Source organism: Dama dama, chromosome 17 (assembly GCF_033118175.1).
Source record: "Dama dama isolate Ldn47 chromosome 17, ASM3311817v1, whole genome shotgun sequence".
NCBI lineage: Eukaryota > Metazoa > Chordata > Mammalia > Artiodactyla > Cervidae > Dama > Dama dama.
Genome location: NC_083697.1, coordinates 14,449,312 through 14,474,547, shown reverse-complemented (window position 1 = coordinate 14,474,547; position 25,236 = coordinate 14,449,312). Strand labels below are relative to the sequence as shown.

The window sequence follows — 25,236 nt, the reverse complement described above, 5'->3', positions numbered from 1 at the left end:
CTTTTAAAAATAAAAACCACCATGAAGTAGGATCTTCTTTTAATGCTTTTCTCGATACTTGCTACAGAAATATTATTGAAGATTTCTACAAGCTTTGTTCACTTAATCTAGATTGGTCTCACCTAAATTCACCATTTGAGTTGAATGCAAAATGGACTAAATGATAAGCAAAAAGCAAGGAAAGATGTAGAAGGAAAACAAAGTGAAAATGCATTGATGGACATTTGTACAAATTTTTTGCTCCTTAAATGTGACTTAGACACACAACTGAAGGATCAAATTTGACCTTTTCTTTCACATTTTCCTTCACATTTCCAAAGGTAACACTAGGTTTCCTGGATTACCTCTACCAAAAAAATAAAAGTAAGCCAAAAAATTAGTCTCAAGCAGTAATAAACTTTAATGGCTGATTTTAGATAAGAAATTCACTGAGAATATAATCTAAGAACAATTATATATATATATATATTTAATGGAAAAACGAATGTTAGAAATGTAGTGAGCAAAGGAAACTTAAATTGTTGACTAAATTCATCTAATGTAGATTCTTCCTCCCTTATTCTATTACCCTATATTTTGAAAGTCAAAAATGTCACATACCACAAATTTTGAATACTGAACAATCTATATTACAAATAATGAACCCACTGACCACAGAGCAATTGGAATGGCAACTTGGTCCAAAACTGAGCAGTAAATTGAAGTAGGATCTAAGTAGTCGAAAATAAACTTTGGCTTAAAACTTCAGAGAAAAAATTTGAATTTTTATCAAAATGGAAACAGCTTTAAAAATAAAAGTATATTCTGCATGGGAATAACCAGTTAAATTTATCAATATTTAAGATACACACAGATGTGTAATTAAGGATATATTTTAAAATTCACACCACTATTAGTAATCCAAAATAAGCCAGGCAAATTGTTTATTGGCTTAAATTTCATAGACCTCTAAACTGTAACATATTCCATATATATTTGCAACTCTAAAATCAGTCAGACTTTTCACTGTCATTTGTGGACATGCATAAAGTCTCAAACAATTTTGAGTTTCCCAGTTGAGGTCTCTCAAGGAGATAAGCTATCTTTCTAGTTCACCTCAAACTGGAAATAAGTGTCCGTTTCCCACCTTATTTAGTGCCACATTTTTCATGCTATATAACTCATGCCTGAATGAAGACTAACACACTTATTTCCTTCATAAGGCACATCACAGCCGTCTTCATTCAGGAATACTAGCCAGCACGGCAGCACAATGCTTCAGTTCAGTTCAGTTCAGTCGCTCAGTCGTGTCCGACTCCTTGCGACCCCATGAACTGCAGCACGCCAGGCCTCCCTGTCCATCACAATGCTAAGGGGCATTTTAAACAGAGAAATCGTTAACAAAAAGGTGCAGAAATGCAGGGGAGGGGAAAGCATTAGGAGACTACAAAAAGGGCAACTGCTTGCAAGCATGAGAGTTAAAACAAGAAGGCAGAACATCGCTTGGTTTGACCTCAGCTCTAGAAGCAATGGCTCAGTATTTCCTAACTTAATGTTCACAATGACTTTACAGAATGTAACTACTGCAAATAACAAGAACCAACTGTAATTTCAGTAACAGCAGAATCCCTTACAAGGCTACTGTGTTGCGACATAAATCACAGAGAAAAGGTTAATATGTTTGGCTGACAGAAGCATTGTTACGAATGCTGTTGTTTTTGTTTAGTCGCTAAGCTCTGTCCGACCCTTTTGCGACCCCATGGACTGTAGCCGGCCAGGCTCCTCTGTCCATGGGATTTCCCAGGTACGAATACTGGAGTGGGCTGCCATTTCCTTCTCCAGTGTTATGAATAATCAAGAGTTATTGGACTATTTGTTATTAGATAAAAGCTACATTTCTTAAGTAACATAATGTATATGTCTTGTAAGAGTATAGAAAAATTTAAACAGACTCTACTTCATATTTCTTTACCATTCTGAATCAAGCCAGCAGGTTGCCAGTATTTTCAACTGAATCATAAATACTAATTTTATACAAGAACAAGAGTAAAAAATCATACATTTTGTCAAGCAACCATCCCAAATAATAAGGTTTTCTTACTTGTAGCCAAGCTGTCGACAGATCACAGTTGCATCCTTATCAGTCCACCCATCATCACAAACTGTTCCCCACTGGCCATTGATAAAAACCTCCACTCGTCCTTCTTTCTTATTTTCTCCATCCATCAGTCTGATGGGGAAACCTAAGTCGCAAGTTAAAAGTAATACTCATTATTACTTTTATAAGAGCCAAAACAAGCTAACTGATGTTAAAGCATCAGAGACTTTATAAAATAGTATTTGCTTTTGAAATGAGCTAAATATTAGATGGACAGTGAGAGAGAGAGGACATACCAATTTAAACTGTATCCACTTTTGCAATATCTTTTGAAACCTTGAGGTCAGAGTGCTTATCTTGCTCAACTTTATATTCCCAGCACTTGAAACAGTGCCTGGCATTATAGAGTACACATAACATCTGTTTATTGAATAAATGAATATATAGCACTGTAAAACTGTGTATTATTTTATTACGTCTAACTTCTAGTTAGTAAAAGACATTAACTTGGAATTGTTTTTGTTCTACATCTACTCACTTATCCACGAACATACCTAGAAATTATATTCCAAAGCTAGGATTTTTAAGAAGAATTTTTAGATATACTTCAGGATGCATGAGTAACTTGAATGATGGAAGAGAAGAAAAAAAAAACAATGCAAGCAACTAATAAGGACAATTTCCATCTCAGGCTTCCTATTTACTATTGATTCCCAAGGAAGGGCTTAAGTCATAAAAATCATTAAAGATGTAAAAGTTGAGAAACTGATCTCTAGCAAACTGGGGGCTTATCTGAATTATGCAAAAGAAATGACTTGTAGAGTTTTTCATACATCTCTACTGACACCAATAAATATGGTTTTGTTTAATTAAAAGCCCTCATTATGGCTTGCATACTGCCTGCTGTTGAATTGTGAAGCCGTTAGAATGGGCTCTAATCCAATTTGTACACAGAGATACACAGAAGGAAGATGTTGTGAAGAGACAGGAGAAAACAGCCACCTACAAGCTGAAGAGAGAGGCCTGGAACAGATCTTTCCCTCCCAGTCCTCAGAAGTACCCAACCATTGTGCACACCTTGATTTTGGACTTCCAGATTCTAGAAGTGTGAGACAATAAATACCTGTTGTTTAAGCCACCCAGTGTGTGATTTGTTACAGTAGTCCAAGCAAACTAATACACTTTCTTTACATTATCTAGTTACTAGAAGGATCTCCAGCTTGCGTCTTTAAGATTGATAAGGATTCAAAGAATACCATCCAACATGGTGAAATTATCAGAACCTAGGGAGGTGACGCAAGCAGCTAACAAACCAAGTATCATTCAATATGTGTTCAACCCCATGTATGTAATCGCTAGATGACATTATTTAACTGAAAGAAAACACAGTTGGCAAGATAGATACATCCTACTTTGATTGCTCGAATTCTTTGTTGCCCCAGAGTTGCTGGCTCTCTAATCTCTGATCATACTCACTTCATGGAACAGGCATCAGAGTGGAACACACCAAAGTCAAAATAACAACCTTCTCTATGCGTTGTTTACATTAGCTAAAAAATTTTTGTAACAGGCATGTTACAAAACACATTATATTTAAAACTTTACATTTCTTATTATTGTATCTGAAATTTAGGGATTCTTTGTGAGAGGAGCAAGGGGAAAAGTGATTCTCAAAGAAAAAATTTAAAGGATGAAATTCTTCAAGTTTTCGATTTTTACACTTTTTAGATCTTTGGTGCAAAGTTAAGAAATAATACACAAATGGAATTAGATCTCCACATTCCATCCTAGTTGTTTTATGGGCAGTTTTTCACATTCCATAAAAATAATAATGATAAAGTATTTTTAAAGCCTAAGTTACATACTTTGTAAAAATAATACATACAATATTTCTGAACCTAACTTTAGCCATTCATTTTATTAAATCATTGGATTTTTGATGCTTGAAGGGAAACTGAATGACAGAAGCCATTCTATTAATACCACCTCACTAAGTTCTTTTTGTTATAGCAATAATAACATACATGATTTATTTCTAAAATCTTAAAATGCTTGGGAAAACTAAACAGGGTATATATTACCTCTCATTATATATCTCAAACTCTGATTACAACAGTTTTCTTTATTTCAATTTTCCTATAAAACTGATTTAATACATTATTTTTAAGAAAATAATGTTTTTCCTAAAAGAAAGATAAAATCTAGCATAAAAGTTGAACTTTAAAATCTAGCATAAAAGTTGAACTTTATACTGTAAACCTCAGAGACAATGAAGTGTGAAAGATATCTCTGTTAAGATTTAATACTCTGACTTTAGAATTAATGCAGTATTGGTGGAGAGTAGTCTTAGGGCAATCAGGGCAAGTAAGTCTGAGATAGGATGTGGAAAAATTGGTAATTAATAAATTTATTTAACTTTCTAAAAAAGAATGCAGTATTAAAATAAGAAATCTACATATTTACCATCTCACAAATTTCCCCCAACTAACATAGGCATTAACTACATTTGTACTAAATCACCTTTACTGACCTAGAATATTGTTTTTGAGCATTCCATCTACCACACACCTAAAATTAAGTGTCTACTGAACTACTACTAATTTTGAGAAAAGTTTCATTCACAATTAAAATTAAGGTCAATGAGTTGCCTTCAAACAGTTGAATACTCTAATAGTCTAACAGCTCTTATCATAGAGCCAAAGAAGTGAAAAAACTCGATTGTTTTTAAAATGCACCATTCCATGATCTCTTTCCTAAACTTCTGTTTTAATTATGCAGTCCTTTTTGATAAGTGGGAAAGTAATGATCTCTTTGGATGAATAAAGGGTAATCTGATTCTGTTGTGAAAGAATAATTTGGCTCAGATATAATGTTCTTTGGACAAATGAATAGTTAATATATTACCAAAATTAGGACCAAAGAATTCATAATAATGATCTCATATTTTATTAATAATTATCACCCTAAACTTTTTAAATTTTTTAAAAATACATCAAAATAATCCTAGAAAATTAAAGATTTTAAGGAAATTGAAAGGATTAGTTGTCCTAACTGTATGTGTATATTTAACCACACAGATCTTCAGAGAACTGAGATTGTAGTATTTGGTATGCTTCCCAGATGCCACTAGTAGTAAAGAACCCACCTGCCAACGCAGGAGAGAAAAGAGACAGGGTGGGGGGTTGGGGGGTGATCCATCCCTGGGTCGGGAAGATCCCCTGGAGGAGGGCATGGCAACCCACTTCAATATTCTTGCCTGGAGAGTCCTATGGACAGAGAAGCCTGGCAGGCAATAGTCCAAAGGGTTACAAAAAGTCAGACACGACTGAAGTGGCTTAGAATACATGCATAGTATTTATAATACTTCATCACATGGAGTTCTGATGGAATATGCCTAAATAGATCACTCCATGATCCAAATACCTGCTATGTGGGGCTAAGAGGTTCCATTTCTAGCAAACAGGCTCTATCTCTCCCAACCACATCACATAATCCTAGGAGGATCATAAATCCTTTATAGGAAGAAAGTAGCAAGGGAGGAGACCAAACAGAAACAATTTAAAATATGACCTATGAGGGACAGGGTGAAATGCTGCATTTCTACCTGGTATCATCAGTGCTCGATTTAGTGGGTACATCGCTATGATCTCACAGGGCAGAGTACAATGAGGAATCAACATACACTTTGACAAATTAAAGTATGTGTGCTTAACTGCGTGCTCAGTCGTGTCCCATTCTTTGTGACCCCGTGGACTATAGTCTTCCAGGCCCCTCTATCTGTGGAATTTTCCAGGCAAGAATACTGGAGTGGGTTGCCATTTCCTTCTCCCTTTCCTTCCCGACCCAGGGATCAAGCCCACGTCTCCTTCATTGGCAGACAGATTCTTTACCACTGTGCCACCAGGGAATAGTTAATCCTGTGGGATTCAACACATCCCGGTATTTCACAATACGAAGATTCCAGCTTCAGGGTCTCAAAACAGGAGGATATAAAAGGGGCTGACTCAAGCCCGAGGTGAGACTTAAGGACCACCAGTGGTTATTTCAACATTTATGTACCAAAGAATACATGTATAGATACAAACAGGGCTATGGTAGAGTCCTGGCAAGTCTTCTGAATATCTCTCTCTATACTTTTCATTCATATTTATTCTGGCCTCCTCATCAGATGTTAAGTCTGTCAAGGATATATAGTAGTTTCTCTCTGCTCACAAAAGGACCTTTATCTAAGAATATTTAAGGTCTTCCCTGTAGCTCAAATGCTAAAGAATCTGCCTGCTATGCAGGAGACCCAGGCTGGACCCCTGGGTCGGGAAGATCCCCTGGAAAAGGAAATGGCCACCCACTCCAGTATTCTTGCCTGGGAAATCCCAGGGACAGAGGAGCCTGGCAGGCTACAGTCCATGGGGTCAAACAAGCTGGACACGACTGAGTGATTAACACCACACACAAATATTTTAGACTGTTAGATGAGCTAAGTACCTTTTATCTGACTATAAATCTGAAGAAATTTGGAATGAGGGGTAATAGTGATGCTAATGGGTTTTTAGTAACAGGATATCTTAGAAAGATAGGTGGGCTGTTTACTCCAATGGACCACCTTGGAGTCCAGTGAGAAACTGAAAGATCTAGGTTAGGACACAGCAATGGTTGGCTGGCAAGCAATGAGTGACAAGACCTCAGGACTAAAGGCAAATGAATCATGAAGGGTGGGAAAGAGACCTATGGTTTTGTTCTGATTTATTTTCAATCCTTTCTCAAACAGTTCACTAGAATTCAAGGAAAATGAGAGGCAGAATAGGTGACTAACCAGTTGGGGAATGGACACTGCAGTTTCTTTCTTCCATCGTTCAGATACATGAGAAACGCAGGCTCATAGGTAGAGAAAAACTGGAGTAAAATTTTGTAACATTGGTGGAAAGACTCAAAAGACTATTTTTCTCTGAAATCAAAATTAGAGCATCTGGGGAAACAGACTTTTTGAAAAGCCAGAGATGAGAAATGTTTCACATTCTGGACCAGTGGCTAGATGTGCAGTGGCTACTGGATTTTGAATACTCAAGAGCTGTGGCAGGACCTCACCCAGGGAGAATCTGAATCCGTTCCCGCCGGTATAGCAGGAGATGCCAACATCTTCCCGATGACTGCAGTCATGACTTCCCCAGGGTCTCCGCGAACACTGAAGGAAATTGGCTTCCTTTCCTGAGCAACTGACACCATTCAACCATATGGGTCCCATGCTCTCTTCAAAATGGTTTGCAGAGGCTTGTTTGCCATATCTGTGGCAATAAAATAAACATCAGGCTCACAACTGCTGTCTCTTGTTTTAAGGAACCACAAACCATAAAACAAGCAACCTCATTAAGTGATGACTTCAGAGGGTATTTGTTCTTTCTCCTATCCTGAGAATTCAGTTCTAACAGTGGTGTTCACTACATCACATATTTTGATGATCTTAACAATGTTTGATTGATTGAATGGGTAACGAGTGGATGATTAATCCTATTCCCCCAACCACTCTTGTGTTTTGTCTACAATTTAGCCCACCATCCAGAGAGAATGCAGACAGATAAATGTCAAATTCCTGACCGTGGAAATAAAACAGTGCACCAGATGGTGAGAACACTCATATCAGCCTCTGAAAGCCTTCTGAGTGCGTTTGATTTCAGTAGCTCTCTAAGCCCCTTTCCTATCCTGTCTTCCAAAATAAACCGTGTGAGGATTTTCCTGGAGGTTCAGTGGTTAGGATTCCACACTTTCACTGCCAAGGGTTGCTGGTTCAATTCCTGGTAGTGGAACTAAGATACTGAAAGCTGCAAGGCGCAGTCAAAGAAAACAAATAAACAAAAAATAAAAACAAAATAAATGTATGTATTGGTTCAGTGATTTCTCAAGCATCATTCCAATCCATGATGAAACCTGGATTTTAACCCATCGAAATCAGAGTAATAACAGTGTTTCTAGCTTTTTATAAGGTTACATAAATCTGATTTTTTAAACTTTCATGAATTATATTTGTGTTTCAATTGACTTTATTTGTAACACTGCCCTACTGAAAAAGTCTAAGTGTATTATAATATATATACACACTGTAGAAATAGGAAAGATTCACTAAATTAAAAATTAGCAAATAAGTCAATCTCTACCTTCAGTCATCTTCTTCCCAATTTGGTTCTTTTGTTCTATAAAATCCAAACAAGCCTCCAGAAATCCCTGGACTAAAAGATATCTGAAGAGTCTTTCAATTGGTCTATATAAATAATTAAACTCTAACTCATAAATTTTATGTTGGTCACTTCCATTTCATTTTATTATTTTTGTACTAAGAATATGAAGAGATCTTTTGGTCTGAAAGAGGAATTTTCCTAATTTTTTCCCATGCACTTATTTATTAATTTTATTTAACATGATGAACATTGCAATAAATTAAAACAACGCAACTTTCAGTGTCATTCTAAGACTTCTATTTTGCTGACTAATCAATTCTTAGCTAGAAAAGTAATTATCCTGAATTCCATACTCCTATCACTTTCAACTTACAGCAGGTTTCCACAAAATGCAGCAATCTGATTACATCCGCTCATGTCAATTATGTAAGAGACAGCAAGAGGCCATTTTACTTTGGGATTTCGTTTGTATGAAGAAACCCAGAGTTCACCCTCTTTTTCATTCCAAAAGAGCATTCTCTTTCAGAAATTCCTCTGTAAACTAAAATGTAAATGTAGCAGGTGCCTATTCTACCTTCTAACGCAATCACTTAGAATTTTAACAAATATTGAGAACACTTTCAGAACCATTAAGTTCTGATACTCTGTATATGCAAGAAAAACTGAATGTATCTGTGAAACAAAAATAAAAAATGGAGAAAAAACTCAGCATTTATTCAACTGTTTTCACTAGTAAGGAAAAATATGAGAACAGTAAACAATAATATTTTTGAATTTTTCTAGACTTGTGAAAATGGGATACAGTTCTCAGACTAACAGAGATTTACTCAGATGAAATGGCATTTTAAAGTAATTCTTATTAATTAAATATCAATATTTATTTGGCTAGCATGTCATAGCCCTTGACCTCATAATTATAATTAACTGCACTGCCCATGAAAATTCAAAATATTTGTCAATCACATACATCTATACCTTTGTGATGTCATTATTTACAACAGGAAAATTTAAACTAAATATTAAGTAAATTATAGTATGAACATCATCAGTTATGCTATTAAAAATTATGACTACAGTAATATAAAGTAAAAAAGTGAATAGTAAAATTATATATCTACTACTAGAGCTGTTACAAAGTTATACACAAGTTTTAATAATGAAAAAATTAGGGGTAGTTTTTTATTTTCTCTTTTTTCCATATCTCTAAAATTTTATAGTACTTTTACACCTTTAAAAATATATGTTTAAACATAGCTTGAATGAAAGCATATTTTTAAGTTTTAATAAATATTTGCAATTAATTCTATCTCAAGAAATAATATAATTTTGCTTATTTCTTTTAAACGAGACAATTACTTCAAGTATGACATAGAAATATGGAAAATAAGAAAGAATGGACATTCACTGGTTTCATTCAGATACTAGCTCAAAGGCATCATTTGCAATTATTTCAAGCAACTTAGGTTTCTACTCTGGAATGCATTATGTGTGTGACATGAAATATATTGCTCAAAGTGTGATACTCAGTTTTTAAGAGAATGAGGTCAAGGGTGAGTTCAAAAGGTCATCTCATGACAAGAAAGCTGTTTTTCTCAAACAAAAGTGATAATTATCATCACATTATGAGAAAGGAAATAATGTAATACCAAAGAATTTGACATTGGACTTCTCTGCAATTTTAAACACAGTGATGTTATTACTAACAGCATCCAATAGTAGCAATGCATCAGGATAAAACTGAACATTCACAGCACAGTCTCACTTAAACAGACAAAATGGGACTTAAAAGTCATCCATGGCTCCAACCAGTTATTCAAGAAGGGGGGTGGTGGCAGGAAAGGCAAATGAGAAAAACAGCAAGATATGGTTATTTATCTTCAAAGAGAATATTATTGTTTTTTAATTGCTGAATTTCCATATATAGATAGGGAGATAAGAGGGGTAGGAAGGTAGGTAGAATAGACGGGTAGATAATGATTGAGAATATATATTGTTAGTATTATAGACATTACAAGTAAGGGTAACAAAATAAGACTTTTAAAAATATAGCTTGGCATTTAGCTATCTCGTATCAACAGATCTTACTTAAATCCCAGCTGTCGGCAAACCACATAGGTATTAAGATCAGTCCAGCCGTCACTACAGACAGTCCCCCACTGGCCCCTGTGATACACCTCCAGGCGACCCTCGTGGCTGCCTTTACCACCGGCAAGTCTGATGACGCCATCTGCGACAAGAAGGAGACACGGAGACTGAGCAAATAACGACCAGAAAAAGGCCGAGCAACGTGTTAATTTCATGACACATATCATCCGACCCAGATCTCTCTCTAGGCCTTTTTTTAAACTCCTACTAGAATTGTCCTTGTCCTTGGTAGCTCGGACAGTAAAGAGTCTGCCTGCAATGCTGGAGACCTGGGTTCAATCCCTGGGCCAGGAAGATCCCCTGGAGAAGGAAACGGCACCCCATTCCAGGATTCTTGCCTAGAGAATCCCATGGACAGAGGAGTCTGGGGGACTACAGTCCATAGGGTTGCAAAGAGTCGTTCACAGCTGAAGCGCCTCAGCACACAAGCATAGAACTGTGCTTAGTGATCTGAGGTCATTAATGGGGCTGCTCCTGAACAAAGTCATAACACATATCTGTCCTAACAAAATACTTTCCCTTTTACTTGTACTCCTGTGTCTACGTAGAAAAATATACTCTGATATAATTCCAAAGTAATTATTTAGATTTCTCCAGATTAAATAATACTTGGGAAATTTCTTACGGCTTTAATCTCCTTGCTGCTGCTGTTAAGTCACTTCAGTCGTGTCCGACTCTGTGCGACCCCATAGACGGCAGCCCACCAGGCTCCCCCGTCCGTGGGTTTCTCCAGGCAAGAACACTGGAGTGGGTTGCCATTTCCTTCTCCAATGCATGAAAGTGAAAAGTGAAAGTGAAGTCGCTCAGTCGTGTCTGACTCTTAGCGACCTTATGGACTGCAGCCCACCAGGCTCCTCCATCCATGGGATTTTCCAGGCAAGAGTACTGGAGTGGGGTGTCATTGCCTTCTCCTTAATCTCCTTAAGTATGAGCACTATTTGTCATTTCAATTTAAAAAGTATAAAAACACAGTAACTTGGAAATAGCTGAAAAATTTAACTGTGAATGAAAAAGTATTGAAATATGAAGACACAAAAAGCTATCCTGGTTAAAGAGTGATCTATCATGTCAAAGTATTTATTATTATTCCTTAGGCTTTCATAAAGGATTCCCTGGTGGCTCAGATGGTAAAGAATCCACCTGCAATGCAGGAGACCCAGGTTCAATTCCTGGGTCGGGAAGATCCCCTGGAGAAGGGAATTAAAACTGGGGTGCAAGTTTTGCCTTTGTTCTTTTATCGATAAATCAAATCTAAATTTGAATCTTCTGAAATTAGATGAATACTTAATTCCCAGAAAATGCTGTAAAAAGCTTCCAAGCAGATACACAATATAATAAATTCATTCCCCAAAAAATATAAGAGGCCATTTCCATCCAAAATAATCCAAACACTGTCCCTCCTCCCAAATGAAATATATAAATAATCTTGGCGGGAAGTCATACTTTTCATGAATCTCTGGGATCATTCAAATTAAGGTCTCCTAGCAATAGAATCATTATTAATGTAAAATTTCACTGTTTGCAAAGCCTTGTTACACCTGTTACCTCATCTGACCAGCAACACTACAAGGCTATCCTCATTTGAAAGAGGAGGAAATGGAGGCTCAAGAAGATGAAGTGCTCTGGCTTACAATCTGGTATAAATTTTCTATTTATTTTGTGTATAAATGTGTTATTCTAATAAAACAAGTGTGTACAGAACTATGTAAATAGAAAAGTAGACCTTCAGCATTTCACAGTCTCTCGGAAGTATTTCATTTGACTTTTTTAAAGAAATATTAAAACCCTAATTTTTGTCTTCAAGCTCTTTTTGCTATAGAAACAACAGATTTGTGATGACCCAACTTCTCTTGCCCGTCCATTTCTCTCTTCTTCCCCCCCAAACATTTAAGTACATACACATACACTCATTTGCACTCAGACATGTCCTTCTTGCAACACAAGACATAGCTTGACAAGCATGCCGTTATTTGGAACAGTCTGGATAGTCAGCACAGCAAAGGTCAACCTGGTTCTTTAATAGTGTGCTTTAATCAACAATCCCATCAAAATAGTTTTACCAGCTATAAACACATTCTGAGAGTCAAGACAGGCTAGTAAGTGAATGGACTAAATATATAATTATAATACCTAACATCCTAAATTTATCATTGTATACTGATTCTGACTGCTGGGTACTATATGTTGCAACAAGATCATATGTTCTTAATTACTTTATAGGATTGTGTAGCTTTCAACTGAAAAATTCAGAAATATCTATAAATAAACAGACAGCATTTTAATATACAGTATATATTCTTTTTATGTCTTATTTGGGGGATTTATTTGTAAGCTCATTTAGTAATATTAGCTAAATTGAGGAGGGAAGTTAAGCCCAAATAGGGGCGAAGGCAAGAGTGGCTAGGTTGACAGGGTGAAGTTCCTACCTGTTAGAGGGGTACAGGACACTCCAGCATCTTCTTTATGGTCACAGTTATGCTCTCCCCAGGAACTCTTCGGACACTGCTCAATAGAAAGCTCATTCCCGGTGCAGCGTACTTCATCCAACATTACTGGGCCAGACCCTTCCCCAAAACGCGCCTGACTCCATGCTTTGGCAATGCCGCTGGACAAACATAAGTACATAAGTCAGATCGAAGCTTAGTCTGACCTGTTTCTTCTTTTGCCTCTGGCAAAGGTAAACTTATGATTAATTTATAATTTTCCTTATCAATTCACTCCATTGTAGCTATCTTGGTCCATAAAGTACCAAACTAAGAAGGAAAGAGCTACAAGCTAGAGTCTGGGGCCCTGATGACTGTGGAAACACCGTACCAACCTTGAGTTGACTATCTCTGGTGTCTGGAGAAAGAAATAAACTCTTGTCTTGTTCGTTGTTGTTCAGTAACCCAGTCGTGTCTGACCCTTTGTGACCCCATGGACTGCAGCAGGCCAGGCCTCCTTGTCCCTCACCATCTCCCGAAGTTTGCTCAAGTTCATGTCCATTGCATCAGTGATGCCGGCCAGCCATCTCATCTTCTGATGCCCTCCTCTCCTTTTGTCCTCAATCTTTACCAGCATCAGGGATTTTTCCAATGAGTCAGCTGTTCACATCAGGTGACCAAAATACTGGAGTTTCAGCTTCAGCATCAGTCCTTCCAACAAGTATTCAGGGTTGATTTCCCTTAAGATTGACTGGTTTGATCTCCTTGCAGTCCAAGGGACTTTCAGGAGTCTTCTCCAGCACCACAGTTTGAAGGCATCAATTCTTCTGCGCTCTGCCTTCTTTACGGTCCAGTTCTCACAACCGGACATGATCACTGGGAAGACCATGTCCTTGACTATTCAGACCTTTGTCAGCAGAGTAATGTCTCTGCTTTTCAACACACTGTCTAGGTTTGTCACAGCTTTCCTGCCAAGAAGCAAACACCTACTGATTTCATGGCTGCTGTCACCGTCCACAGTGATTTTGGAGCCCAAGAAGAGGAAACCTGTCACTACTTCCACCTTTTTCCCTCTCTATTTGCCATGAAGGAATGGGGCTGGATGCCATGATCTTAGCTTTTTTAACATTTAGTTTTAAGCCAGCTCTTTCACTCTCCTCCTTTGCCCCATCTAGAGGCTCTCTAGTTCCTCTTTCTGCCATTAGAGTGGTATCATCTGCATATCTGAGGCTGTTGATGTTTCTCCTGCCTATTTTGATTCCAGCTTGTAACTCATCCAGCCTGGCATTTCTCATGTCTTGCTTAAGCTCAGTCAATTCAGTGGCTCAGTCATGTCCGACTGTTTGTGACCCCATGAATCACAGCACGCCAGGCCTCCCTGTCCATCACAAACTCCCGGAGTTTACTCAAACTCATGCCCATCGAGTCGGTGATGTCATCCAGCCATCTCATCCTCTGTCGTCCCCTTCTCCTCCTGCCCCCAATCCCTCCCAGCATCAGGGTCTTTTCCAATGAGTCAACTCTTCGCATGAGGTGGCCAAAGCATTGGAGTTTCAGCTTCAGCGTCAGTCCTTCCAATGAACACCCAGGACTGATCTCCTTTTGGATGGACTGGTTGGATCTCCTTGCAGTCGAAGGGACTCTCAAGAGTCTTCTCCAACACCACAGTTCAAAAGTGTCAATTCTTCAGTGCTCAGCTTTCTTTATAGTCCAACTCTCACATCCATACATGACCACTGGAAAAACCATAGCCTTGACCAGACAGGCCCTTGTTGGCAAAGTAACGTCTCTGCTTTTTAGTATGCTGCTTAGGTTGGTCATAACTCTCCTTCCAAGGAGTAAGCGTCTTTTAATTTCATGGCTGCAGTCACCATCCACAGTGATTTTGGAGCCCAAGCAAATAAAGTCTGACACTGTTTCTACTGTCTCCCCAACTATTTCCCATGAAGTATGTCTTGTTTAAGCCACGGTTATTTTCAGTTCTCTGTTACTCATGGCCAAACATCTCTTCACCCAAATTTATTTGACTAAATTTACTTCTCTCACATATTCTCTAGAACCCCAGATTTCAATGAAGAAGATCATGATTGCCTGTCAAAATGATAAATGACTTCAGAAATTGCATCTTCAGCCCTTTTCAGCCATTTAATTCTTAGACTAGAGTATTTATATTTTTAGTTTGCTTTTCAACAATACTGCATCTATTCCCATTATTTAAGTTGTCTTTTTCTCCTTACAGTATAACTATCTTGAGAATTTAAAACCAAAACAGGAATGCAATTTTAATATATGTAATTCAAATTTTACTATCCAGAAATAAGGTTTTATCAGAACAAAGCCACACTCATTCCCAAATTACTATCTGTGGCTGCTTCTGCACTACACCAAAGCTCAGTGGAGTAATTGGAAAGTCTAAAGCACTCACTATCTGTCCCTTTACGGAAAATGTTTGTTGGCCCTTGCTCTAGAGGAAGGAGATTAATGAAAGCAAATATGGAAGCTGATTTAGAGAGCACTGAAAGTTGGAGGACAGAAGCAGGGGAGACAGGATGACTAATGCAGGTCACGGGGGAGCCAGACAGGAGAGCTTTGGAGAAAGGCAGATAACCGTCTCCTTGGATCTCTGCCCTGTGACAATTGCTAGAAAAGAAAAAGATCTGTTAAAGAAAACTTCAGTGAATATAATTCCTTGAGGCAAGATTAGGTGCTAAAATAAAACCAGGGACCAACATGAGAGAAAATAAAATTTGATCCCAAACTCAGAAACAAAAAATAAACTCCAGATGGTTTAAAAATCTAAATAGAAAGAAGGAAAGAAAGGGAGGAAGGAGGGAAAGAGGAAGACAAGATGACTAAAAAGTTAATACAATGCAATGAAATAATAAGAACATAGTTCTTACAACTTTGGTAATAAGGGAATTTTCTGAGCAAGATAAAAAGCCAAGAAATCAGAAAACAAAGACTAAAAAAAGTTAAACTTATAAATTTGAACTATGTAATAAATAAACCAATCACATAAATTTGAACTATTGTATAGCAAAATACACCACAATCAGATCAAAAGGCAAAGAAGGTTAAAGATATATTTATAATATATAGCAGCAATCAAAGATAAAAAATTCCTAGAAGTAAATAATCATAATTTATTATTATCATAATGAAAGACAAAATGACCAACATCAAAAATAGGGTGATGGAGAGAAACAAGCTATTTACAGAAGAAGAAATATCCATGGCCACTGAGCATATGGCAAGATGCTCAACTTACAATGATCAAATTAAAACAGTAAGAGTGCATTTTTACATATCTTAAAATCCTTTGCACTAAAAATCTAGGCTAAAAGATTAAAAACTAAAGGCTTTCTATTCCCAAGAAAAAAATAACAAACCTAAAATACTCATTACTTGGGAGTGACTTGAGACAGGCTGGACAGAGTAACTGAAATACATTGCATTTCAAATATGTCAAAGATATTGTAGAGGTTCTAGGAAAAGCAAAAGGCCTGATTAATAGCCTCTAAACTGTGTTCCTTCCTTAAGGGAGGATACTAAATGGGAGATCAGAAGCCCCGGATAGGGACTCTGGGGAAAATCATCTATGTTATAATGCAGCCTGAAAACATCATTTGGGCGTTTGATTTTCTTCCTTATGTGTCTCCATATTTTCCATTGCTTACAACCATTATTTTAATGATCATAAAAATGTTTAATTAAAATAAACTAATCAGAAAAATTAATGCAATATATTCAAGAACCAAAACAAAACAAAAAAACACTAACTAGGAAACCATGATGTAAAACAAACTAGGTTTCCTAGCTAATTTTGAATTTATTAAAAATTAAGATGATATTTATAAATACACACAGTCTTTCAGCCTATTTCCTGGTGCCCTGGACTGTACTGGCTTTCAGGGGAATACCAAAGAAATGGATGACTCTGCCCTTCAAGAAACTGTCTGATACCAGGGAGAGCAACATAAAACTCATGGTTTGTTAAAGGCTAATAAGTACGATGTAAATTTGATAAAGTTGTGTGTTCTCTTCGCTTCCATTATGAAAAGTATGTCCACACCAGCCCTGGCAGTTCGTTTGCAGTAACGGTCCCAGTTTTACTGCTTTCTTACCATCTGACCACAGAATAAATCTGTGGAATAGGGGTTCTCTGATATAATACATTGATTTATTAGGTTATTTTATGCAAAGTTGTTTGACCTACATAGCAGCAATCCCCAATAAACACTGAATTGATCCTATGTCTGATCCGTATCCAAACATTTCTAAACCTAGCTAATCTGATTGTATTCATATAAAATTTGTCTGTTTTTCACAGAAAAAGAGCAAATAAAAAGTACCACCTGACTAACTCAATCCTTGGATTTAGCTACTACTTTAAATAGACAGAGAATTGAGTTACACAATTCTGTTGTGTAAAAAGAATTGGTTATAAAAGATTGGTTCTTTGACCACAAATATCATTTTGTGACACATAACATTTGGATGAAAAACTCATTTCTACAGGTCAATAGTCCATATTTCTTTCTGGAAAACAATCCCCTGTATCTCCAATAATGGCATTTTGAAGAGCACTGAATGATTACTGTATGCCAGACACTGGTCTAACAGCTTCAAATGTATTAATTCTTTCAATCCTCCCTCCAGCCCCATGATGCTATTATCCACTGTTTACAGATGAGGAAACTGAGGTGCAGAAGTTAAACAATTTGCCCAGCATTAGATGGTAAACTTTGCCTGGCTTTAGAGCAGACTCTGAAACACTTTGCTTTCTCTCAGTCTCTTGGGGCATCTTCAGTGAGGTGTCTGTGGCACATTAATATATGGTCTGTCTAAAACATGCTCCTCATCAATTTCCTCCCACAATAAACTTTTCTCTCTTGACTTCCCTATTTCTTTCAGCCTGTATTCATATTTATTCTTATTAATACCTGCCTATTTTGCAAACAGTGTAACATGAAAGGAAAAATCCTACTTTGGGAGCCATAAATCTCAAGATTCCAGTCTTCACTCACAGTATAATTTGGGCACTTTGAGTAATCTCAGAGAGCCTAACTTTCTCATCAATAAGGCCTCCTTTCTGCTCAATAATTCGACATACCAATAATGTTTATAAAGTATTTTAAAAATTAGTAAACAATAAAAGAACAAATAAATATTTTAAAAGAGTATGAGAAGAATTTTTATTTTGACCACTGAATAATATGATTCTGTAAGATAATTTTATAGCCAAAAAAACCTAAGAAGAAAAAAGGGTTCAAAAATTTTAAATTCTTATGTAAATTATGGCATATCTGCAGAATAAAATATGATGTCACAGTTCCATGAGCAGCTACGCTTTTAAGAGTTCTGAAAGACATAGGAAATGCTTCAATGTTAGGTGCACGAAAGGAACTCCAATTAAAATGCCTCTACCTGAAACTTCACTGTGTATGTATGCATTCTCAAGTTCAATTTTCTAACACTTGGCTGCTTCCTTTCCTGATCCGCATGTTTCTCTGAGTTCTGGGCTAATCAAATTTAAATATCTTAAGGACAGTTATTCCTTTTGTGTTTTAGGAAGCTTGCCAGCTACCAAAATCCACAGCCACCATTAAAAGATGAGGGTCAACAAAGACAGCATCTCACAAAGAAATTGTAACCAGCACTCCAGGGAGGCATGATATAGTTTCCCTTTGGGAATTCAACAAAGCAAGTACCACTGAGATGAAACATGTAACATTAAAAATTATTTCATCTGAAAGTACTGTGCCTTTAAGTGAGCAAAACAAATTCTAGGGGAAAAGCAGTTGCAGAATACTGCTGTACTACAAGCTTATGAGAGTAGAAAATCAAAGGAAAGAAAAATAAAGCAAAAGAACAGCATCAGCTCAGATCCTAGGGTACTTATAAAAAAAAATCTCCACCAAGCTAGATCGTTGGTTATTACACAGGCTTGTAGAAGATCTTTGCTGTCTTGAATATTTGAAGATATTTTTCCTTTTCATCACTTCTCCAAACACAAATCTCCTCATACAAAAGATAGCAATGAGCAAATGCTTAAAAAAGATGTAAACACTTTACTCACCCCACACATATGTTCAACATTAATACCGTCTTCCTTGTGATTCTATCTCTATACTCTTTCCATGTAGTAGACTATTGTTTGTCAACACAGTCTTTGCTTAAGAACTGTTTATGTTGGTGGAAGAAAAAATCTTGGCTCTCAAGACGGAACTCTACATTACAACATGAATTTTTAGAATCAGTTTTAAAACTATGAAAGTTAAAGTGTTAGTTGCTCAGTGGTATTCAACTCTTTGCGACCCCACGGACTACAGTCTGCCAGGTTCCACTGTCCATAGAATTCTCCAGGCAAGAATACTGGAGTGGGTTGCCATTTTCTCCTCCAGGGGATCTTCCCAACCCAGGGATCGAACCCACGTCTCTTCAGTATCCTGCATTAGGAAGTGGGTTCCTTACCAGTAGCGCCACCTGGGAAGCAAATACTTGAGTGATGTTTGTCTAACCAAACTTTTGGATCTAGCCTCCCATTTCAGAAGTTACAAGAACCAGAGGAGTAAGCTAAGTGACACCAGGAGGAAGAAATGAGACAAACTCAGAAGGTAGTATATTCTACAAAACAACTGGTATTGTCTTTGGTCTCTGCAACAAGTCAGTGTTAGGAAAAACAAGAGACTGTTCTGGATTAAAAGACTTTGGGGATATGACATCCAGATGCACCACAAGGCCCTGGGCTGAATTCTGCTACAGAGAAACCATCTGTCAAGGACATGCTGGGAACACCTATGGAAATTTGAATATGACAGGATATTAAACAATGTAAGAATGATTACCACTTACATTAGTGGTGATGATAATTTGGCTATGTAGGACAATGTTCTTACTTTTAAAAGATGCACACTGAAGTATTTAGAGGTAAAATGTTGAAACATCTTTATTTTGTTTTATAATACTTTAGTATTATTAACCTACAGTTTTGAAAAAGTTGGGGGGGGGGAGGGGTCAGTTGCAAAAACAATCGCAAAAAAATCACGGTTCAAGGTTCAAAAATCACACTCCAGTATCAAAGACCATACTTAACTGGACAAAGTGAAACAAGAACTGAGAAGTTCTAATTTTGAGAAGTCTCCACATGAACCCACCCCTACCTGCCACAACATGCTAAGTAATTTTTTTTTTCAAATTTAAAGTAAAATATCAACTTTCAGAAGATCTGCCAGTATAATTTGAGAGAAACTTTTAAGCCTGCTATACCAATATTCAAAATCACTAAAGACAGGGATCAGAGGATACAAAATTATAACATACTATTCCAAAGTAACCATAACTAAAGCAACATATAATACTGGCTTTCTGTCTTTTTCCACAAGTTTCATTGCCATATCTAGGAATTATTTCCTTTGAACATTAATAAACATTCTTTGTTCTAAGCACATACCTAACAAATAAGGCAGCAAAGGTCAAAAGTTTAGACAATATTTGGGGGAAAGAAGCTGAACTTCAGCTAAAGCCTCACAACCAGTTTCATCATATGACTTCGGTAAGTTACTGCAGTTGACCGTGCTAGCCACTACCTGGGAGTCCTGTAAAGGCTCCTGATAAAAAGTGGTAAAAGCCTTAAGATTCTTAAGGATACAAAAATCAGTCGAATTCAGATTACAAACAGGTTAGATCTATAGGTACACAGACATTCTCTTCAAGGAGACTACAGCCAAATACAATGATCAAAAAGGTGGCTTTCTCTATTTGTTCAAAGAAATGTGCAATTTAAACACACCTACCTTTGGGTATGGAAGTAATAAACTTAGAAATGTAAGCAAAACAAAACAAGAACCACCAACCTCAGACCCAGCTGCCTGCAGACCACTTCTGCATCTGCATCATCCCACTGGTCGTCACAGACTGTCCCCCACTGACCGGCATGGTAGACCTCCACTCGGCCCTCACGCACACTGCTCCCCCCAACAAGGCGCAGGATGGGGAACGCAGGGCCTGCAATATGAAATTAACAACAAATTAAACCTACACATTTACACTGAGCTGTAGAAGATCAGGCATATTCTATTTCTTTGCCATTCTCAATCATAAAGTTATATTTAATAAGCCACTTCAGCGATATGGACATACCCATGCATCTCTAATATATTTTATGATAATCTCAACTGATTAAAACCCTCCAAGTTGCATTACACTCATACAAATAGCTGTCAAGAGGAAGCAGTCTAAATTCACTTTTCCCCGAGGACCTCAGAAACCAGAAAAGACACACTCAAAACCAGTTATTGGAAATCCATTTGATTTTTATGGTATTGTGGGGGGTAGCACTGATTTTTTATTTACAGTAACCTGAGCATTACCAACATGTAATTATTAACAATGGCACTTATATCTATGACATACTTGCTTTCAGCACAGAAATATTTTTACATTTGTAAAGATCAAGTCAAAGTTAACATTATCACAATATAAGATGCTGGTGGACATCACAGCCAGTACCTTCAAAAAACAATATTGAAGATTCATCTGCGTATGAATCAGTTCATCATTTGTGTATGAATCAATTCATTCTCTGTGAAGAATACCAGAGGCTTCCCCATGCAAATTCCTTATTACAGTCTACAATGCCTATAGTCTAGCTTCATCAGTTTTTTCATTTTTCTCTCTTTTTCTTAGTCTAGAATTGAGGACACAGGGAACGCCTTTCCCTTTCACTCAAGTACTTCAGATACCCAGCTATGGAGAAGGCATGTAATAAATATCTGTTGACTGATTGGATTGGCAAGTGATGACTAAAAGCCTAGAAAGAATATCCCAAACAACGAAAAAACAACTATCGACATCCATTCCTTCAATTCTGTTTCTTAAACTGCTATTAGGCAGAGAGGCATCACACAAATGCTGCCCTTAAGTATATTGCCTCGGGATATGGACAACATGAGCACAGATGAGAGACCATTGAGAAGGCCCTGCAGGGGCTCAGGTGCAAAAGGTGCTTGCCCACCACTAGAGGAAATTAGGGAATCCCTTCTAAAGGAGCTGCAGCTAAGAGGGCCAAGATGATGGATGGGATTTCATATGTTAGACATGGGGGATGTGCAGTTCAGACAAAATGAACCGAATGAACAAAAGCACAGAAGCACAAAGCTGTATGTGTTTGGGAAACAGAACGGCCTCTAATTTTTCTGGAATAAAGAATGTGAGATGGTCAAAGGTTCAGAACAGGCTGGGTCCCTATTAGGGAATTTAGTTTTATCTCTTGCCAAAGACTCATCATTTATCCACAAGAAATACGCTTCTAATTCCTCCACAGTATAAGCAGCTATCAATAAATGGTATTTGGACATTCGTATTTATATCACACCAGAGAAGGGATTTAGATTAGTGAACATGTACATCTACTCATATTCTGATATTTGTAACACAGTTTTCTTACATAAGTCAACTAGCACTTGTAATTTGGAAAACAATAAAGGTAGGTTTAATAAACATAACTGTTCTCAACATTATATAGCAGCTTCTTATGATTTACGATTGCTGAATTATGTATAAGAAACCTAAATTTACATGTTATTATGTTTTTCTTTTAAGAAGCTTGGAAAATATAGAAACAAACCAGTGGAAACAGCATAAATTTCTTAAATTATTATATCCTTCTCTGCCTCTCTTCTCCCCACCTCCATGGTAAGCATGGGAAAAACAGAAAAACAAAAAAATTTAAGAGGAAATTTAAAATTGTCTACAACCTAGAAACATTATGGCATAATTACCTTACATTTTTTAAAATGTTGTGCTTTATTTTTAAATGTAGTTTTTACACTGGTTGTATAAGTATTTGTGAAAATATAGAGAAGCTCAAAGACAAAATTTAGTCACCATCTCACATCTTCCCAACAAATACACTCACAAAAAAAATCATTTGAAAGAAATTTCAGTGAAGTAGTTGACTCGTATTTAATTTGTGGATAAATAAAACTCCCAGACATTTTCATTTATATTGATATTTCCTATGCCCAATACTCAGATAAGATCTTATACTTTCTAAGTGTTGGAAAAATACTACATGCCAAGATGCTAAATGTAAATTCCACACTAAAAGAAAGTATTAATATTAAAGGTCTACTCTGTGCCTTAAGATAGACTCAGTGTTTGCTGATTTGAGCTATTTGTTTTCATATTCTCATTTAATTTACCATAAAAGCATGTTTTTGCACTCTCACTTCTAATTTATTCTCAACCTTCAATATTTTATATATGCTTACACCAAGCTTAAATTTATCTTTGCAGCCAGAGTATAAACAAGTGGGTAGATTATAGAGAATGGACAGCTTTCTAAAAAGAAAGAGTAGACAGAGATCCTGAAAAAAAGGATTGTTTTCAAAATTTTACTTACTTCACTACGTGAAAAAAGCTAACATATTTATCAGTTAGTTTGAGCACAGAATACAAGCAATATCTACAAAAAGCAGTGCACTGTTGAGCCTGATTCACAGCATCCCTGATGTAGCAATGTGTAAACATGTATGTGCCAAAGATAGGATTACCAAGAGGTGGAGAGGCAAAGGAAGAAGAGGAAAAACCTACAAGGCATAAGATTCAGAACGCACCTTGCACCCACAGAGGACTGTAGCTCTGCAAGCACACACTTATGATATCCTGCACCATTTCCACTAGTTCTTCCAGTCAGTTCACAGGAATGACCCTAGCTTGGATCTTCCTATGTTTTGTGGAGGAAGCGTGTCAATTCCTTCCGTGATACTTGTACTCAATCAGAAACCATTGCCCTGGCTGTCTGCTGGCATTCTAAGACTTGGGACATCTGATCACATTGCTATCTCCAAGAAAATCCAAAAAGGTGTGATAGCCACAGGCTGTGGTCACACGTTAAAACAACCATGGACCCCAGAAAACCCACCCGCCATTGTGAAACTAAAAGCCTAGAAAGAATATCCCAAACAAGGAAAAATAACTGGCAAAGGGAGCTTCTCCTGCTGCTTCCGTTCACATGAGCATACACACACCTGTATACCGAAACCATATACTAATCACCAATGCTGCAGATGGTGACTGCAGCCATGAAATTAAAGGATGCTTCCTCCTTGGAAGGAAAGTTATGACCAACCTAAGCAGCATATTAAAAAGCAGAGACATTACTTTGTCAACAAAGGTCCGTCTAGTCAAGGCTATGGTTTTTCCAGTGGTCATGCACGGATGTGAGAGTTGGACTATAAAGAAAGCTGAGCGCCGAAGAATTGATGCTTTTGAACTGTGGTGCTGGAGAAGACTCTTGAGAGTCCCTTGAACTGCAAGGAGATCCAACCAGTCCTACCTAAAGAAAATCAGTCCTGAGTGTTCATTGGAAGGACTGATGTTGAAGCTGAAGGTCCAATACTTTGGCTACCTGATGCGAAGAGCTGACTCATTTGAAAAGACCCTGATGTTGGGAAAGATTGAGGGAAGAGGAGAAGGTGACAAGAGAGGATGAGATGGCTGGATGGCATCACCGAGTCAATGGAGATGCGTTTGGGTAAACTCCGGGAGTTGGTGATGGACAGGGAGGCCTGGAATGCTGCGGTCCATGGGGTCGCGAACAGTCAGACACGACTGAGCAACTGAACTGAACTGAATGCCTAGGACATCATGCATAGAAGGAGCCCTTGTCCAAGGTAGCGATTTGTTTTATGGAATGTGCTATCTTCAAAGGAGAACACTAATACTATGAGTCTATTCTATTCTATAAAGTGAAAACATTTTTTGTAGTTGCTGTATTTTATATTTGGTTTCAAGATGATTTTTAACTTGATTCTATCACAATTTTTCATTACCCAAGTAAGTGTCTCAAATACAGTATATAATAATCCTGTAAACAAATTAGATTAAAACAGAAAATATGTGAAATGAGGTCAGGGCTTCCCAGGTGGTCCAGTGGCTAAGAGTTTGCCTTGAAATGCAGGGGATACCAGTTCAATCCCTGGTCTGGGAAGATCCCACATGCTAGGGGGCAGTTAGGCCCAAGCTTCACAACTACTAAAGCCTGCATGCTCTACAGCCCGTGATCCACAGCAAGAAAAGCCACCTCAAGGAGAAGCCCGCTTACTGCAACTAGAGAGTAGCCCCCGCTTACTGCAACTAGAGAGAGCCCATGCACAGTAGTAAAGACTCAGCACAACCAAAAAATTTTTTAATTTAAAAAAAAAAAACTGAGTTCAAACATAAATCCAACTGTTAGATGAATTCCTTTAAAGACTAATTAGATTGTTGATAGACTATGATGATTCAGACTCAGGTCTGTATTTAAACGCTTAGGAAAACATTTAACTAAGACACGTTTTTCATCTGGAATGTTGAAAACAGAATAAAAGTAAAGCAAGAAAATAAAATTTTTTTTCTTTTTACCATGGGAAAAGCTACA

General features: G+C 37.2%; 1 protein-coding gene and 1 long non-coding RNA gene across 4 annotated transcripts in view; one reads left to right on the top strand and one right to left on the bottom strand.

Annotated features, from left to right (window-relative positions):
- PRSS12 (serine protease 12) overlaps positions 1 to 25,236 on the bottom strand; it is a 79,771-nt gene that overhangs the window by 32,022 nt on the left and 22,513 nt on the right. The window contains exons 2-6 of the mRNA XM_061164138.1: positions 20,669 to 20,819; positions 12,816 to 12,994; positions 10,330 to 10,471; positions 7,160 to 7,356; positions 2,081 to 2,222 (exon numbers count right to left, since the gene is read on the bottom strand). Of these exons, the coding sequence (XP_061020121.1) occupies positions 2,081 to 2,222; positions 7,160 to 7,356; positions 10,330 to 10,471; positions 12,816 to 12,994; positions 20,669 to 20,819 (811 nt within the window). The remainder of the gene's footprint in view (positions 1 to 2,080; positions 2,223 to 7,159; positions 7,357 to 10,329; positions 10,472 to 12,815; positions 12,995 to 20,668; positions 20,820 to 25,236) is intronic.
- Positions 1 to 25,236, top strand: part of LOC133071620 (uncharacterized) — a 69,540-nt gene that overhangs the window by 34,322 nt on the left and 9,982 nt on the right. Inside the window, exon 6 of one of the 3 annotated variants that reach the window (XR_009696480.1) lies at positions 3,032 to 3,171. The exons of the other annotated variants lie outside the window; for them this stretch is intronic. This is a non-coding gene — a long non-coding RNA (uncharacterized LOC133071620). Of the gene's footprint in view, positions 1 to 3,031; positions 3,172 to 25,236 lie in introns of those variants that run through there. 3 annotated transcript variants of the gene reach the window in all.